General features: G+C 48.1%; 1 protein-coding gene across 3 annotated transcripts in view; it reads right to left on the bottom strand.

The window, feature by feature from the left end:
• Positions 1-8,784: 8,784 nt before the first annotated feature.
• ADCYAP1R1 (ADCYAP receptor type I) overlaps positions 8,785-18,794 on the bottom strand; it is a 135,463-nt gene continuing 125,453 nt past the window's right edge. For 2 of the 3 annotated variants that reach the window (XM_060248018.1, XM_060248017.1), the window contains 3 exons: positions 15,988-16,117; positions 15,173-15,214; positions 8,785-9,047 (listed from right to left, as the gene is read on the bottom strand). In XM_060248018.1, coding sequence (XP_060104001.1) covers positions 8,838-9,047; positions 15,173-15,214; positions 15,988-16,117 — 382 coding nt within the window. In that variant the 3' untranslated portion in view covers positions 8,785-8,837. The remainder of the gene's footprint in view (positions 9,048-15,172; positions 15,215-15,987; positions 16,118-18,794) is intronic. The other variant, XM_060248019.1, reaches the window with a different exon arrangement.

Genomic DNA, 18,794 nt, shown 5'->3' on the forward strand with positions numbered 1-18,794 from the left:
TGAGAGAAACTGCACTTTCCAGAACAGCTGTGACAGATTTATGACTGACCCAAGGTCATTCCAGCAGGTGCATGGGGAGGAGTGGGGAAGCAAACCCGCTTCTCCCAGATTCTTATCTTCGTTTTATCTTAAGGCCATGTACTTAACCACTACACTGAACCGGCTCTCCATGCTTTCGAGTCTTTCTGTTTCATTTGATTGAGCGGTGGTGGAAAGTGTCATCAAATTGCAGCCAATCTATGGAGAGCCGGCCGGGTTTTTAAGGCAAGAGATGAACAGAGGTGTTTCGCCGACCGCTGCATCGCCACCTTGAACTTCCTTGGTGGTCTCCCATGCAGGTAATAACCGGGACTGACCCTCCTTAGCTTCCGGGATCTGACGAGATCAGGTTAGCTAGAGCCCTTTAGGTCAGGGCATTTAATACTTTCTTGCTATTTCCCTGGACTATTCTAGTCTTCTGGATTTAATGGTTAGACGCTTGTTATTTTTTTGCGATTTACATGTGCTGCGCTGTAAAACTTTGAAACAGGTTGTACGTTTTGCAAATAAAAGAAATCTAAATACATATTGGCCCCCTTCTCCCTCTCTCTATCTCTCTCTCCTAGTCACTCTGACATAGGAAGGAATGTTGAGAACTTGCAATTATAGCGGCAGCTTGCTTATATATCATTATGAGTGAAGAACCACTTCTTCTTGCTTTAGACCAGGGGTGCCCAACGGTAGCCATCCAGATTTTTTTTGCCTACAACTCCCATCAGCCCCAGCCAACATGGCCAATGGCTGGGGCTGATGGGAGTTGTAGACAAAACACATCTGGAGAGCTACCGTTGGCCACCCCTGCTTTAGACATTCCGGGTTGGATCCACTAGCAGGTGTCCACTAATGGAAGGAGCAGGGGCTGATTATAGCTGATCTCCCAATTCAGACCCCACCCCATATGCCTCTCATGCTATTCCCAAGGGTCCCCTTTTGCCCACAACTTTTCTGGTAGTAGGAACTCCTTTGCATATTAGGCCACACACCCCCTGATGAAGTCTTAGAGAGGCTTACAATCTCCCTTCCCTTCCTTTCCCCGCAACAGACACCCTGTGAGGGAGGTGGGGCCAATCCTCCAAGAGCTTACAGGGCTCTTCGTACAGGGCCTACCGTAAGCTCCAGAAGGATTGACTACATCAGAGGTGCGTGGCCTAATATGCAAAGGAGTTCCTGCTACAAAGCGAGCCCTGATTATGTGAATGACTGTACGCTGCAAGCAGGTTGGTGGGAGATGAGAAAGCAAGTTGTCTCCCCAGAAATTACCACTGGATCCAACCCTCTAGGAACCTTCTAGATGGGATCATATTTCTTTTAATCAACCGTGGGGAATCAGTGGCTACTGTTGTTCCATTTGCTTCCCTTTAATTCATCAAATCACATTTGCATAATACAAAGCTTGGATTCTTTTCACAGGGAATTTGAACCAAAATGCTATCTCAGGTAGCAGAGCTTTGGGAGCCCGTGTCCATGGGGCCAGTGTCCCCTGGTCGCTAGAGAAAAGTCTTCCAAGATCAGCTGACATCAAACCCCACAGGAGTGTTGTCCGATAAAAATATAAGAGAAGCCATGTTGGATCAGGCCAGTGGCCCATCCAGTCCAACACTCTGTGTCACATAAGAACAGAAGAGAAGCCATGTTGGATCAGGCCAATGGCCCATCCAGTTCAACACTCTGGGTCACATAAGAACATAAGAGAAGCCATGTTGGATCAGGCCAATGGCCCATCCAGTCCAACACTCTGTGTCACATAAGAAGAAGAATTGCAGATTTATACCCTGCCCTTCTCTCTGAATCAGAGACTCAGAGTGGCTTACAATCTCCTATATCTTCTCCCCCCCACAACAGACACCCTGTGAGGTGGGTGGGGCTTAGAGGACTCTTACAGCAGCTGCCCTTTCAAGGACAACATCTGCCAGAGCTATGGCTGACCCAAGGCCATTCCAGCAGGTGCAAGTGGAGGAGTGGGGAATCAAACCCGGTTCTTCCAGATAAGAGTCCACACACTTAACCACTACCCCAAACAGGCCAATGGCCCATCCAGTTCAACACTCTGTGTCACATAAGAACATAAGAGAAGCCATGTTGGATCAGGCCAGTGGCCCATCCAGTCCAACACTCTGCGTCACATAAGAACATAAGAGAAGCCATGTTGGATCAGGCCAGTGGCCCCTCCAGTCCAACACTCCGTGTCACATAAGAACATAAGAGAAGCCATGTTGGATCAGGCCAGTGGTCCATCCAGTCCAACACTCTGCGTCACATAAGAACATAAGAGAAGCCATGTTGGATCAGGCCAGTGGTCCATCCAGTCCAACACTCTGCGTCACATAAGAACATAAGAGAAGCCATGTTGGATCAGGCCAGTGGCCCCTCCAGTCCAACACTCCGTGTCACATAAGAACATAAGAGAAGCCATGTTGGATCAGGCCAATGGCCCATCCAGTCCAACACTCTGTCACACAGTGGCAAAAAAACCCAGGTGCCATCAGGAGATCCACCAGGACACTAGAAACTCTCCCACTGTTGCCCCTCCCAAGCACCAAGAATACAGAGAATCACTTGCCCCAGTCAGAGAATTCCAACAATACGTTGTGGCTAATAGCCATTTTATTTTTAATCCTTTATTTTCCATCACTTCTTTTAAAACGACACTTATATATGGCTTGGCGAGATGAGGGTTTATTTGCTACATTCACATTTTGCCTTCCTTCCATCGTGGAACTCTAAGTAGCCTACACAGAGCTCCTGCAGAGCTCCGCTACAGAAACTGATAGAACCCACTTCACTGCGGCAAAGGGCTGCATTTTGCGCCTGCATTCTTTACAGCTGTGCATAAACGTTCCCAGATCCACCCCTATGGAAAGCAACAGAATATCTGCATTTGGGTGTACATCCCAACGCATATTCATATCTGCTTTTTTGCCTGGGGCTTGGAAGGCAGAGAACGAAACACCATCAAATTGCTGTCCTGTGCGTGTTATTACGGAAAGGAAAGGAAAGGTCCCCTGTGCAAGCACCAGTGGTTTCTGACTCTGGGGTGACGTCGCTTTCACGTTTTGACGGCAGACTTTTTAACGGGGTGGTTTGCCATTGCCTTCCCCAGTCATCTACGCTTTCCCCCCAGCAAGCTGGGGACTCATTTTATCGACTTTGGAAGGCTGAGTCAACCTTAGGCCGGCTACCTGGACCCAGCATGGCAGACTTTTTATGGGGTGGTTTGCCATTGCCTTCCCCAGTCATCTACACTTCCCCCCCCCCCCAGCAAGCTGGGGACTCATTTTACCGACCTCGGAAGGATGCAAGGCTGAGTCAACCTCGAGTCGGCTACCTGAACCCAGCATGGTAGACTTTTTATGGGGTGGTTTGCCATTGCCTTCCCGTCTTTTACACTTTCCCCCCAGCAAGCTGGGGACTCATTTGACTGACCTCGGAAGGATGGAAGGCTGAGTCAACCTCGAGCCGGCTACCTGAAAACCCAGCTTCCGCCGGGGATCGAACTAAAGGTCGTGAGCAGAGCTTAGGACTGCAGGACTGCAGCTTTAACACTCTGCGCCACAGAGTGTTAAATTATGTTTATTATGAGTAAGCGGCTATTACACGCTAAACTCCTTTGACGTACACGCACTCTAATGAAACTTATGGTCTGTGTGCTGGCCTTAGAATTTTTTACAATTATTTTACAGTTCCAATTCAAGTTGGAGTGATTTGAAGGAGGACGAGCCTCTTGAAACATGCTACCAATGAGTGCGCTAAACTACGCGCAAGCACTCAAGGAATTATTGAACTGGAAACTGACTAGAACGGCTAAGTCAGACTTTTTCTCTTACCAAAGAGGAGTTCAGGAAATGGGTTGCAGTTTTATGATTGCACTGTACTATGTATAGGGCGCAATAGTTGTTCACTCATATTAACACATGAAATACAGCCATTTTACGGTATTTTGCTCTCTGTTTTGCTCAACCTTTACACCATTATTTCTCTTTTTTGGGGCTTGGGAGGCAGCAAGCAATAGGGGCACAAAATTCTGCTTCACTCGATCTGGGCAACAGGAAAGGGCTTCAGATTCCACAACTTTCATTCAAGAGCCGAGACAAAGAAAGAGAAAGGAGACAGCTCCTTAGCTGGCATAAATCATCTGGATGCTCGTGGAATCCAGGTCACTTTCTTCAAGAGCACCCAAGGAAACCTGGCTTTTTACTGCGCTCAGGGGTGGAATTCTAGCAGGAGCTCCTCTGCATATTAGGCCGCACCCCCTTGATGTAGCCAATCCTCCAAGAGCTGACAAAAAAAGAGCCTGGTAAGCTCTCAGAGGATTGACTCCATCAGGGGTGTGTGGCCTAATATGCAAAGGAGCTCCTGCTAGAATTCCACCCTCGGCTGCACTGATGCTGGTGGGTTTTTGGCAGTTGGCTCCAACGACAGCCATGGAGATCTGACACTTGGCTACGGGTTCAAGCTGCTTTCCGGGGAAGTAGTCAAGCTCTGCCTGTTGAGAACCCTGACTGGTTCTCACCCACAACTGTCTCTTAAAACCAAGAAGGGAAGATGGGATCGAAGGAGTGGCTCACCCCACAAAGGAGAGAAACTTGATTACTAAGTTGCTGAGGCGAATTCAAGGCACCGAGACCGATTTCGCACTCAGCTCACTCCGCGGTCACGTTCTTCTCTGCGCAGCGCCCGTTGGATTTCCCGCCGTCTGTGCCGGAGTTGCAGGAAGTGTCGCGGCTTCCGCGCAGGAAACGGAAACTGGTTTTTAGCGGTTTCCGTTCGCTGCGTGAAAGCCTTGCACAGAGAAGAGGAACGTGACCGCAGGGTAAGCTGAGTGCGAAATTGGTCCAAATGTATGTTCCATAGAGGGAAGAGGTCCACTGGCCGAGACAGGTTCTCTTGTAGATTAATATCTTAAGATGGAAATCTTTACTCACTCCTCTTCCCTCCAATTGCTAAGAAAGAACAGCAATTTATGGATTAGCACTGGAAGACAACCCCACCCCACATTGGGCAACTGCAAAATGACAATTTGAATCTTGGCATTTCTAGGATGATCGCAAATCTTGGAAAGTCAACTTTTTGGGCACTGCAAGTCCCCCAATCTTGACAACTGCAGACTTTTGGCATTCCCCCCAAAAGTTGCCAAGTTGTCCCAACTTCTACGCCCCCTGAAATAGTCAATCCTCCTAGAGCTTAAAAGTCTCTTTTTTTTGTAAGCTCTTGGAGGATTAGCTACATCAGGGATGTGTGGCCTTATTGCCAAAGGGTCTCCTGCTAGAATTCCACCCCTGGTCACACAGATGACTGAGAAATGTTGGCAATGATTTCTTTTGGCGCTCATTGACCGCTAGGCTCTTTTCTACGCCGTTGCTGATGGCTGGCAGTTTGTTGCAAGGTTTTGTAAAGTTGTCATTCAACGTCAGTGGCACAAAAGCTGAACACGGCTTGGTGAGCGGGCTTCTGCTGTGAGTTCTGCCTGCCCAAACCTGCTTACTCCTGAAACAGCGGGGAAAGAAAAGCGGTCTTTGAATCTCTCTAGCTTCCCTTGCCTGAAGAGACAGTTATAGGAGGGACACTTTCTGGATGCTAAACAGGGCAGATTGCTTCTCAGTTCCTTCCACGAGCTTCCACAATAATACATAGCTGGACCCTGGGCCTTAGGAACTGGAATCTTCTCCATGGACACCAATGGAATTCCAGGAATTTGCTCCACTGACAACCGTCACCAGGGGTAGAATTCTAACGGGAGCTCCTTTGCATATTAGGGCACGCCCCCTGAAATAGTCAATCCTCCAAGAGCTTAAAAGTCTCTTTTTTGGTAAGCTCTTGGCGGATTGGCTACATCAGGGATGTGTGGCCTTATTTCCAAAGGGTCTCCTGCTAGAATTCCACCCCTGGTCACACAGATGACTGAGAAATGTTGGCAATGATTTCTGGAACATCGGTTGGCCTGCCGATCAGCAACATCGGTTGGCCTGCCGATAGCTTCGCAAACTACTGGCTGGAGCTGCAGAAACAGAATAAGGAAAAGACCTCAGTCCTCTTGCGACCCTCAACCTGCACCCGAGTTGCTGGCCATAGCACTTCCCACCTGCACGAGCCCCTTCCTGTTGGAGCTCTCACAGTCACATCCGATCTGATGGAACAGGGCCATGACGTGGTTGTGTCATGAGCCCACGAACACTCACTGAAGCTGCCTTCTACTGAATCAGACCTTTGGTCCATCAGTCTGTAGTGTCTACTCAGACTGAGGTCTTCCACATCACCCGCTGCTAGATCTTCCAACTGGAGATATTGGGAATTGAACCTGGGACCTTCTGCATGCCAAGCGGATGCCCCTTTGCCGAGCTACAGACCCTCTTCATGAAACTGCCTTCTACTGAATCAGACCTTTGGTCCATCAATCTGTAGTGTCTACTCAGACTGAGGTCTTCCACATCACCCACCGCTAGATCTTCCAACTGGAGATATTGGGAATTGAACCTGGGACCTTCTGCATGCCAAGCGGATGCCCCTATGCCGAGCTACAGACCCTCTTCATGAAACTGCCTTCTACTGAATCAGACCTTTGGTCCATCAATCTGTAGTGTCTACTCAGACTGAGGTCTTCCACATCACCCACTGCTAGATCTTCCAACTGGAGATATTGGGAATTGAACCTGGGACATTCTGCATGCCAAGCGGATGCCCCTATGCCGAGCTACAGACCCTCTTCATGAAACTGCCTTCTACCGAATCAGACCTTTAGTCCATCCTGGTCAGTATTGTCTACTCGGATTCGCAGCAACTCTCCAGGGGGTTCAGGCAAAGGTCTTTCACATCATCTACTGCCAGATCGTTTAACAGGAGATATCGGGGATTGAACCTGGGACCTTCTGCAAAGCCAAGCAGATGCTCTACCACCGAGCCACAGCCCTTTCCCTCCAATATACAGAAAACACAGTTAAGTTTTATATACGTTGTGCAGCAAAAATCCTCTTGACAGGGTGGGCAAACCTTATCGCCAAAGCAGCTAACAGACTGTGGGCAGGAGACTTCATGTAGAAGCCCTCGACGTATTTTCAACTGCTTTGCACACACTCTCCCCACCACCTCAGCATCTCATGCACCAGTCTATCATGTGCAGAAATCTCTGTAAGGAATACAGGCTCCATACACAAAAGAAAGAAAGAATTGCGCCGCTCACCAGGGCACAGCTTAACTTGAGGTCTACCCCTTTCCTCCACCCACTGATATGTCTTCAGTTTCCAAGCAACAACATTCATTTCCGTTAAGGAGAAAGATCCAGCCCTTTTAGGGAGACATTCCTGCCGTCCTCCTTTTACATTCGTTCCTCAGTAATTTAACAAAATATTTCCCTCCTCCTCCTCAACACACACACACGCTCACACACTCACATTTATAGGTCAGAGAAGGTGTTGTAACATTGAAATGGGCTCAGACAATCCGCAAGGGAATCGCAGGAGTCCGTCGGAGGCAGAAAGACCCTCCAAAAATTGACATCGTGGTTTCGATTCGGCTGAAGTAGTTCGACGTCAGTTGCGAAACTGACGAAAAGGCGAAATCGGAAAGGATTTTACTCCGTCCTTCGTACATTAATGACATCCCTCTTTCTTTGTAGCGGGGAAAAAACACTCAACATTTGAGAAAAGCGCTTCGATCTCCAAACAAACTCCCCCCTCCCTTTCAGAGTCTTTATTATCCCCCGTCCACAATATCGGATCTCCCAGGTATGCTGGTGGCACTGACATTCTGAGATCCAGTGGAGTGGGTCTCTTGGCTACGCAATTCACAGAGTTAGCATCCTAGCCCTTTGGTGTGAACCTTGGCACAGAGAAATCCACACAGTCTGTGCAAAAGCCCACTGAAGGTCCGCCGTTTTGGGGGAGCGGTCAACACCACCGGTTCCATCCCACTTTCTCTAGAAATGCATAAATGACGGGAGTGATATGCAGAGTCCAGAAGTTGTTATATCCCTCGAATTATCTATGTGTAACACAGGGGAGGAGGGGGCAAAATATAGAACTTTCTTCCACATGATTTTTGCTTTTTTTGTAATAATAATGATAAAAAAAGAACCCCGCCTCAAAAAATATAGCTCTGTCATAGTGGGGAAGGACCTATTAGAAAATTCACAGCTTAAGAGAAGATCTTTCTAATACATTCTTGGGGAGAAGAGATGCCGGTGGGTCCGTCTTTGTTTAGTGGAATCCCCGTCTGTTGAACGGTGCTGTAGAACGTCAGGAGATGAAGTTTGGAATGCTTTGGGTGGAATCAGTCATAGCGATCCCGACGTTGTGGTCGATGTCCCGCCAACCCAAAGCATTTGGGTTACATTTGGAGTCACAAAACCAAAACACTCAAGCGCAGTCCAAGGCGGAGAGAGGAGAGGAGTTGGAGATGGCAACGGCGGTGGGGACAAAATCCCAGGAGATGTCTGTTCACAGAAATCAGCTCGGCAAAACCAAAATTCACGACAGCACTACGATCACTGGAATTACGCAAGGTCAACGGCGGGATGGCTTGCAACGGAGGGCGGGAGGGATGAAGAGGGAGCTGAACTTCTTTGCTATCCGAATGATCTCAATTGGCATATTTACATCTCCTTTGATGCCTTCTCTTCTGTGCATCAGAGATGATGCACTTTATGTTTCCGAGACAATCTCGTATGTATTTTTTTTTTTGGTAATGAAAGAGAGAGTTGTGTTTAAAAAAGAAAGAGCAGCAACCCACTCCACCGGAATTATGATTTTTGTTTTGTTTTGTTTTCAAAGGAGCTTTTTTTTTCCTGGGGTGGGGCGGAGTCATGTCTATGCGCTCATGTCGCCAGGTTCTCCGCATTTATGCTCGACATGCGGATCTGTGAGCTGCTCTTGCTCAGAATCGACAGCTGCGTTCCCCCGTTCACTCCGCTGCTTCCCAGAGAGGGGTGGCGGTGCTTGAAATCCACAGCAAAATACCGATTGACTTTCCAGCTCCTCCATTTCCTCTTTATTTCTGATTGCACCTTTAGGGAGAAACTTTAAAAGGTCATTTTTTTAATGTACTTCGCCGCTTGGGAACATGCTGAGAAATAACCAAGCATTTCCAATTAAAATAAAATAAAATAAAAAATAACTCCCCCCCCCGCACATTTCTAGATGACTCAATAAAGCAGGGGTACCCAAACTTGCTTAACGTTAAGAGCCACATGGGGGGAAAGTCAGATGTCTGAGAACCACAAGACATGAATGCCAGATGTTTGAGAGCCACAAGACAGGAAGGAAGGAAGGAAGGAAGGAAGGAAGGAAGGAAGGAAGGAAGGAAGGAAGGAAGGAAGGAAGGAAGGAAGGAAGGAAGGAAGGAAGTACAGTACAGGTCATTCAATAAGCCATGCTACAAGAATGAGGGAATGAGGGCTGCAGAAATAATCAGAAAGTAAAAATGAAACAAAAAACCCCAGAACTGAAGCAAAGCATAAGTATTAAGCCGCCTTGGTGGGGAGGGCGGGATATAAATCGAATAAAATGAAATGAAAATGAAATTAATATGACACATTAAGGCTGCGATCACACACACTAAATAATGCACTTTCAATCCACTTTTAATGCACTGTCCAATTGGATTTTGCCAGTTCACACAGTAAAATCCAGTTGGAAAGTGCATTGGAAGTGGATTAAAAGTGCATTATTTAGTGTGTGTGATCACAGCCTAAAGGATGCAAAATTCCACATCAGGATCCTTCTTTCAACTAGCTGTACACAATAGTACAAACCACAGTCCCTAATCATTTTCCTAAGCAATTTTGTGAATCCTCCAGTAAAGTGCAATACTGTTGCTTCTGTAGAAAAGCCCTCTTGAATAATGCGGTCATGCATATTTTGCGGGAAGTCAGGAAAGTGGGAGCCTTCCTGACCTCCTCAGGAAGGCCATTTCACAAGGTGGGGGCCACCACGGAGAAGGCACTGATTCATATTCTGGACACCAGTTTCATTCACAAAGTAAACACTTTGACTCTTACTTACAGTACAAGAGTACAGTATAAGAGTACAGTACAAGCAGTACAGTATAGTATACTACAGTACAGGGAGAAACAAGAGTACAGTACAGTACAGGGAGTACAGTACAGTACAAGAGTACAGTACAGTACAGGGAGATACACTCACCCTGTTCACATACTACAGTACAAGAGTACAGTACAGTACAAGAGTACAGTACAGTACAGGGAGTATAGTACAATACAGTACAAGAGTACAGTACAGGGAGAGACACTCACCCTGTTCACATACTACAGTACAAGAGTACAGTACAGGGAGTACAGTACAGTACAGGGAGGGACACTCACCCTGTTCACATACTACAGTACAGGGAGTACAGTACAGTACAAGAGTACAGTACAGGGAGTACAGTACAGTACAAGCGTACAGTACAGTACAGGGAGAGACACTCACCCTGTTCACATACTACAGTACAGGGAGTACAGTACAGTACAAGAGTACAGTACAGGGAGTACAGTACAGTACAAGCGTACAGTACAGTACAGGGAGGGACACTCACCCTGTTCACATACTACAGTACAGGGAGTACAGTACAGTACAAGAGTACAGTACAGGGAGTACAGTACAGTACAAGCGTACAGTACAGTACAGGGAGAGACACTCACCCTGTTCACATACTACAGTACAAGAGTACAGTACAAGAGTACAGTACAAGAGTACAGTACAGTACAGGGAGTACAGTACAATACAGGGAGAGACACTCACCCTGTTCACATACTACAGTACAAGAGTACAGTACAGTACAAGAGTACAGTACAGTACAGGGAGAGATACTCACCCTGTTCACATACTACAGTACAAGAGTACAGTACAGTACAGGGAGTACAGTACAGTACAGGGAGAGACACTCACCCTGTTCACATACTACAGTACAAGAGTACAGTACAGTACAAGAGTACAGTACAGTACAGGGAGAGATACTCACCCTGTTCACATACTACAGTACAAGAGTACAGTACAGTACAAGAGTACAGTACAGTACAGGGAGAGACACTCACCCTGTTCACATACTACAGTACAAGAGTACAGTACAGTACAAGAGTACAGTACAGTACAGGGAGAGACACTCACCCTGTTCACATACTACAGTACAAGAGTACAGTACAGTACAGTACAAGAGTACAGTACAGTACAGGGAGAGACACTTACCCTGTTCACATAGTACAGTGAATGCACATACATCTGTATGTGAATTCACTGTAGTATGTGAACAGGGTGAGTGTCTCTCCCTGTACTGAGAAACACTCTTTAAAATTCAGTGGGCCACACTAAGCGGAGCTGGAATGAGTTTGAAGCCAAACACCAAATAAATGGAAACACTGCAAACAAGTCTGAAAATGACAGATTGTCCCCACTTAATTTCCCCCCCCAAAATTTGGATTTGAACGTTGTGCGCATAAAAGGCAATCTCAGCATACCACTTGCAGGCCACCCATCTCTTATACAGCAGACTGAAAATGCGGGTGGAAAAGAATGATTCCATGTGCACAATTGCGGATGCAGCAGACCTATGGAGTCACTGCCCTGTGTGACATCCACTGATGGTCAACTGGCCATTTTATACATTTCCCCCCCTTCAAAATTCAAAGGGTTCCTTCCATCAAAAAAAGACATTGGAAGCCCAAGAAAGTACTGCATATTGTAACTTTGAAAAAACAAAATGGGAATGGACAGGGGTAGAATTCTAGCAGGAGCTCCTTTGCATATTAGGCCACACCTCCCTCGATGTAGCCAGTCCTCCAAGAGCTTACAACAAAGTGCCCTGTAAGCTCTTGGAGGATGGGCTAAATCAGGGCTGTGTGACCTAATATGCAAAGGAGCTCATGCTAGAATTCCATCCCTGGGAATGGGGCAAAAGGCCACTGAGCATTACAGTGGCATATCAAAACAAGACATTCCTGCTGAATCAGACCAGGGGTTTATCTGGTCCACCATCCCACCTCACAATGTGGCCAAGCAAGTTCCTCTGGAGGGCCGATAACAGGCCATAGAGGCCAACGTCTTCATGAAAATCGCAGAAAAGCACTGCTGGATCAGACTAGTGGTCCATCAAGTCCAGCACCCTGTCTCACACTGACCAACCAGTTCCTCTGGAGAGCCAACAACAGGGCATAGAGGTCGAGGCTTTCATAAGAATATCAGAAGAGTTCTGCTGGATCAGACCAGTGAGGGCCCATCTAGTCCAGCCTCCTGTCTCAGACAGTGGCCAACCAGTTTCTCTGGACAGCCAACAACAGGGCATAGAGGCCGAGGCTTTCATAAGAACATCAGAAGAGCCCTGCTGGATCAGACCAGTGGTCCATCAAGCCCAGCAACTGTAAGGGAAGATCTTGTCTCACTAACCTGTTAGAGTTCTTTGAGGGGGTGGACAAAGGGCACCCAACAGATGTTGTTGACTTCCAGAAAGCTTTTGATAAAGTTCTTCATCAAAGGTTCCTTAGCAAACTCGAGAGTCATGGAGTAAAAGGACAAGTCCTCTTGCGGGTCAAAAACCGGCTAATTCATAGGAAGCAGAGAGTGAGTATAAATGGGCAAACTTTGCAGTGGAAGACGGTAAGCAGCGGGGTGCCGCAGGGCTCGGTACCGGGTCCCTTGCTTTTTAACTTGTTCATGAATGATTTGGAGTTGGGAGTAAGCAGTGAAGTGGCTAAGTTCGCAGATAACACTAAATTGTCCAGGGTGGTGAAAATCAGAGAGGATTGTCAGGCACTCCGAAGGGATCTGTCGAGGCTGGGCGTGTGGGCGTCAACGTGGCAGATGAGGTTGCATACAGTGGCCAACCAGGAAATGACTAATTTTGAGAGTGGACTCCATAGCATTACACCTTGCTCAAATCTCTCCTCTCTCCAAACCCCGCCTTCCTCAGGCTCCACCCTGAAATCTCCAGAAGCTTTGCATCCCAGCAACCCTACGTGAGGCCGCATTCGATGGGAACAACACTGGCCTGTTGTTGGCCCTTCAGAGGAACCAGTTGGCCAGTGTGAGACAGGAGGCTGGTCTAGATGGTCCCTCACTGATCTTAATTCAGCAGGGCTCTTCTGATGCTCTTCTCAGGGGAAGGCCTCGGCCTCTCTGCCCTGTTGTTGGCCCTCCAGAGGAACTGGTTGGCCACTGTGTGAGACAGGAGGCTGGACTAGATGGACCCTCACTGGTCTGATCCAGCAGGGCTCTTCTGATGCTCTTCTCAGGGGAAGGCCTCAGCCTCTCTGCCCTGTTGTTGGCCCTCCAAAGGAACTGGTTGGCCACTGTGTGAGACAGGAGGCTGGACTAGATGGACCTCTGGTCTGATCCAGCAGGGCTCTTCTGATGCTCTTCTCAGGGGAAGGTCTCGGCCTCTCTGCCCTGTTGTTGGCCCTCCAGAGGAACTGGTTGGCCACTGTGTGAGACAGGAGGCTGGACTAGATGGACCACTGGTCTGATCCAGCAGGGCTCTTCTGATATTCTTCTCAGGGGAAGGTCTCGGCCTCTCTGCCCTGTTGTTGGCCCTCCAAAGGAACTGGTTGGCCACTGTGTGAGACAGGAGGCTGGACTAGATGGACCACTGGTCTGATCCAGCAGGGCTCTTCTGATGCTCTTCTCAGGGGAAGGCCTCGGCCTCTCTGCCCTGTTGTTGGCCCTCCAAAGGAACTGGTTGGCCACTGTGTGAGACAGGAGGCTGGACTAGATGGACCACTGGTCTGATCCAGCAGGGCTCTTCTGATATTCTTCTCAGGGGAAGGTCTCGGCCTCTCTGCCCTGTTGTTGGCCCTCCAGAGGAACTGGTTGGCCTCTGTGTGAGAAAGGAGGCTGGACTAGATGGACCTCTGGTCTGATCCAGCAGGGCTCTTCTGATGCTCTTCTCAGGGGAAGGCCTCGGCCTCTCTGCCCTGTTGTTGGCCCTCCAGAGGAACTGGTTGGCCACTGTGTGAGACAGGAGGCTGGACTAGATGGACCACTGGTCTGATCCAGCAGGGCTCTTCTGATATTCTTCTCAGGGGAAGGTCTCGGCCTCTCTGCCCTGTTGTTGGCCCTCCAGAGGAACTGGTTGGCCTCTGTGTGAGAAAGGAGGCTGGACTAGATGGACCTCTGGTCTGATCCAGCAGGGCTCTTCTGATATTCTTCTCAGGGGAAGGTCTCGGCCTCTCTGCCCTGTTGTTGGCCCTCCAGAGGAACTGGTTGGCCTCTGTGTGAGACAGGAGGCTGGACTAGATGGACCACTGGTCTGATCCAGCAGGGCTCTTCTGATATTCTTCTCAGGGGAAGGTCTCGGCCTCTCTGCCCTGTTGTTGGCCCTCCAGAGGAACTGGTTGGCCTCTGTGTGAGAAAGGAGGCTGGACTAGATGGACCACTGGTCTGATCCAGCAGGGCTCTTCTGATATTCTTCTCAGGGGAAGGTCTCGGCCTCTCTGCCCTGTTGTTGGCCCTCCAGAGGAACTGGTTGGCCTCTGTGTGAGACAGGAGGCTGGACTAGATGGACCACTGGTCTGATCCAGCAGGGCTCTTCTGATATTCTTCTCAGGGGAAGGTCTCGGCCTCTCTGCCCTGTTGTTGGCCCTCCAAAGGAACTGGTTGGCCACTGTGTGAGACAGGAGGCTGGACTAGATGGACCACTGGTCTGATCCAGCAGGGCTCTTCTGATATTCTTCTCAGGGGAAGGTCTCGGCCTCTCTGCCCTGTTGTTGGCCCTCCAGAGGAACTGGTTGGCCACTGTGTGAGAAGACAGGATGCTGGACTAGATGGACCCTTGCTGGTCTGACACAGCAGGGCTCTTCTGATGTTCTTCTTGGGGAAGGCCTCAGCCTCTCTGCCCTGCTGTTGGCCCTCCAGAGGAACCAGTTGGCCAATGTGAGAAGACAGGATGCTGGTCTAGTTGGTCCCTCACTGGTCTGATCCAGCAGGGGTCTTCTGAGGTTTTCATGGGCTGGCCTGTGAAAACTTGTTCCCTTGGCAACATTTTTTTTTAATCAACTCTCCTTTCCTCCCCTGGCTTCAGTGGAATTTTGACAAATAAAGAAACCATTCGTTTCTATGGGGCGTAGCAGCTGTGAGGCAGAATGGCAGGTGAAGCAATAAGTGGCTATCAGACTAAAAGACAGTGGCAGAAGCAGTCAGCACTTCAAAAACCTTACCTCCCCATTCAAGAAGCAGTAGAGGACAGCTACAACAAAGCCCTAGAGAAAGAGAGAGAGAGAAAGAGACACAGGCATGCTTTTCTTATTCATGGAGAAATACCCATAATAATGACGAATGTTCTCTGTCCAACACACCCATGGCGTACCAGAAAGGTATGTCAGCATCATGACATGTTGATCCGTTGATCAAGAAGAAGAAGACCATAGATTTATACCCCACTCTTTTCTCTGAATCAGAGTCTCAGAGCAGCTCACAATCTCCTTTACCTTCCTCCCCCACAACAGACACCCTGTGAGGTGGGTGGGGCTGGAGAGGGCTCTCACAGCAGCTGCCCTTTCAAGGTCAACCTCTGCCAGAGCCATGGCCGACCCAAGGCCATTCCAGCAGGTGCAAGTGGAGGAGTGGGGGATCAAACCCGGTTCTCCCAGAGAAGAGTCCGCTCACTTAACCACTGCACAATCGGTCACCTTTCTATGGGCCCATTTTTCCCTGAAGACTGTGGGTTCTGTTTCCAGTGCCTACTATGCCTCTGGTTTGTGGGTTTTGGCCCATGGGAGGTTTTGCTTAACGAACCTTCAAGATTTAACATCCTGAAGTTCTAACTCAGGGTCCCAGTTCCGTTGAACTTTGGCCCAGTGCAAACTTGTTGTGCAGTGCTCTTAAAATACAAATATAAAAACAGAGGCTTCAAATTTAGCCCGTAGACTAAACCACCAGCCTAAACAGTTCTCAGTGTACCATATATAATACATATAGACATCCGAAAGGACCTAATTGGGCAGACGGAGGGGTTGCTTAGCTGTACACCAACCTGGAAAGATCCCAGGCCAAGTTCGAAAACTAGCCGCTCCCTCTTGCTGACGTTCTCTGGATAAAAGGCAAACACTGTGTAGTGGATTCCAAACAGTGGGATCAGGAGAAGAGTGGAACGAGCCAATCGCCTATCAAGAGAGAAAGAAAGGCCTTTTTCAGATGTACTTAGACTGGAATGGAACAAAAACACACACAAAACAATCTGGATCTCAGCTCCTTCCTTCCTTCCTTCCTTAATTCCTTTCCTTCCTTCCCTTCCTTCCTTAATTCCTTTCCTTCCTTCCTTCCTTCCTTAATTCCTTTCCTTCCTTCTTTCCTTCCTTCCTTCCTTCCTTCCTTCCTTCCTTCCTTCCTTCCTTCCTTCCTTCCTTCCTTCCTTCCTTCCTTCCTTCCTTCCTTCCTTCCTTCCTTCCTTCCTTCCTTCCTTCCCCTCTCTCTCTGCTGTTTCACCCCAAATTCTAATTTGATATGTCAGCATAAATCGTTTCTGCATTTACAACTGATATGTTCTTTTAATGGCTAATGTTTGAATTGGCTCTGAGTTTTTACAATTTGGGTTTCTTTTCTCCACTGAATTCCATTTTATCTGCATTACTGGATCTCTTTGGGTTGCCTGCACCGCTCCATTTGAACTGTCACATTTCGATTTTGTCTTACTTTATTCATACCTCACTTGGATTAGCTGTCCATTGTTTTAATTCTTAAAAAAACCCTTGCTCCGGGGGTGTGGGGTGGGGGGGAGGAAAGCGTGCAAAAGTTTGGTTCTTATTTGTGATCTTGCGGGTCTCCTTGCATATGATTTGCAACGAAGAGAAGGGATACAAATCCCCCAAATAAATAAATATCCCACATAAAATTAAGGTGTGCTCCCAATGGTGCAACTCTGATTGGCGCAACTCTGCCATGCTGCCCTGTCCTCTCAAGCCCGTTTTGTTCTGTGCAGATGATTGTCCTATGAAGAAAGGTTGAAGGAGCTGGGCATGTTTAGCCTGGAGAGGAGGCGGCTGAGAGGTGATAGGATCACCATCTTCATGTACTTGAAGGGCTGTCATGTTGAGGAGGGTGTGGAATTGTTTTCTGTGGCCCTGGAAGGTAGGACCAGAACCAATGGGTTGAAATTAAATCAAAAGAGTTCCCAGCTCAACATTAGGAAGAACCTCCTGACCGTTAAAGCGATTCCTCAGTGGAACAGGCTTCCTCAGGAGGTGCTGGGCTCTCCTTCCTTATAGGTATTTAAACAGAGGCTGGATGGCCATCTGACAGCAATGAAGATCCTGTGAAATTGGGGTACGTATTCGTGGGTTTCCTGCCTTGTGCGTTGGCCTAGATGACCCTGGAGGTCCCTTCCAGCTCTATGATCCTAACAGTTCTCCCAGATGAGAGTCCGCACACTTAACCACTACACCAAACTGGCTGGTTTGCCATTGTCTGTCTCTGCGTAGCAACCCTGGTATTGTTCTGTGGTCCTCCATCCAAGTACTAACCAGGGCCCATCCTTCTTAGCTTCCATGATCTGATGATACCATTCTATTCTGGGCCATCTTGGTCATCATTGTAGGAAGAGTGGTTCCTCAGTGGAACAGGCTTCCTCGGGAGGTGGAGGTTTTTAAAGAGAGGCTAGATGACCAGCTGACAGCAATGAAGATCCTGTGAATTTAGGGGGAGGTATCTGTGTGTTTCCTGCATTGTGCAGGGGTTTGGACTAGAAGTCCCTGGAGGTCCCTTCCAACTCTATGATTCTATGATTTTGCCCAGCAGTGGCTCTCCAACACCTTTCCCAGTCCAACCATCTCAGGTTTTAAACGGGATCAGCTTCCACGTGCGAACGACAGGGTCCGCTAGTGAGCTGTGGATCCTCTTCGTGACGTGTGATCATATGATGGCATCTTATGGTTATTAATGACCGAACGCTTGCCTGGAAATATCTTTAGCCTTAGGTGCTGTCTTTCCATGACCCTTCTGCAATCTTGAAGCGGAACTCTCACCACGAGGTGAGCTTGTTCCACCATTCTTCCTTGCGCTTTACAACACTTTGACACGGTGGTGGAAAGTGTTGTCAAGCCCCAGCTGAAGTATGGCGACCCTGCAGTCTCTCTAGGGAAGAGACATTCAGTGGTAGTTGGCCATTGCTTGCCTCTTCATAGTGACCCTGGGCTTCTTTGGTGGTCTCCCATCCAAATACTACCCAGGGATGACTCTGCTTCGTTTCCAAGATCTCACAAGACATGGTTAGCCTTTGATACAGAATTATGTATCTTGGGCGGTGGCAGTGAAGATGAAGTGGGGTGTGGCAACATATGGAACTCAGTGACGTGATAGAAACTCGAGGTGACATGAGAGAGGTTGACAAGATTATGCCTGGGATGGAGAAAGTAGAGAAAGAAGTCCTTTTCTTCCTTTCTCACAATACAAGAACTCGTGGGCATTCAATGAAATTGCTGAGCAGTCGGGTTAGAATGGATAAAAGGAAGTCCTTCTTCACCCAAAGGGTGATTAACATGTGGAATTCACTGCCACAGGAGGTGGTGGCGGCTACAAGCGTAGCCAGCTTCAAGAGGGGATTGGATAAAGATATGGAGCAGAGGTCCATCAGTGGCTATTAGCCACAGTATGTGTATATATATATATATATATATATATATATATATATATATATATGTCTCTGTGTGTGTGTGTATGCATGTATATGTGCGTGTTCGTGTGTGTATACACACACACACACACACATGTATTGGCCACTGTGTGACACACAGTGTTGGACTGGATGGGCCATTGGCCTGATCCAACATGGCTTCTCTTATGTTC

The sequence above is a fragment of the Heteronotia binoei genome, chromosome 10, assembly GCF_032191835.1.
Source record: "Heteronotia binoei isolate CCM8104 ecotype False Entrance Well chromosome 10, APGP_CSIRO_Hbin_v1, whole genome shotgun sequence".
Lineage (NCBI taxonomy): Eukaryota > Metazoa > Chordata > Lepidosauria > Squamata > Gekkonidae > Heteronotia > Heteronotia binoei.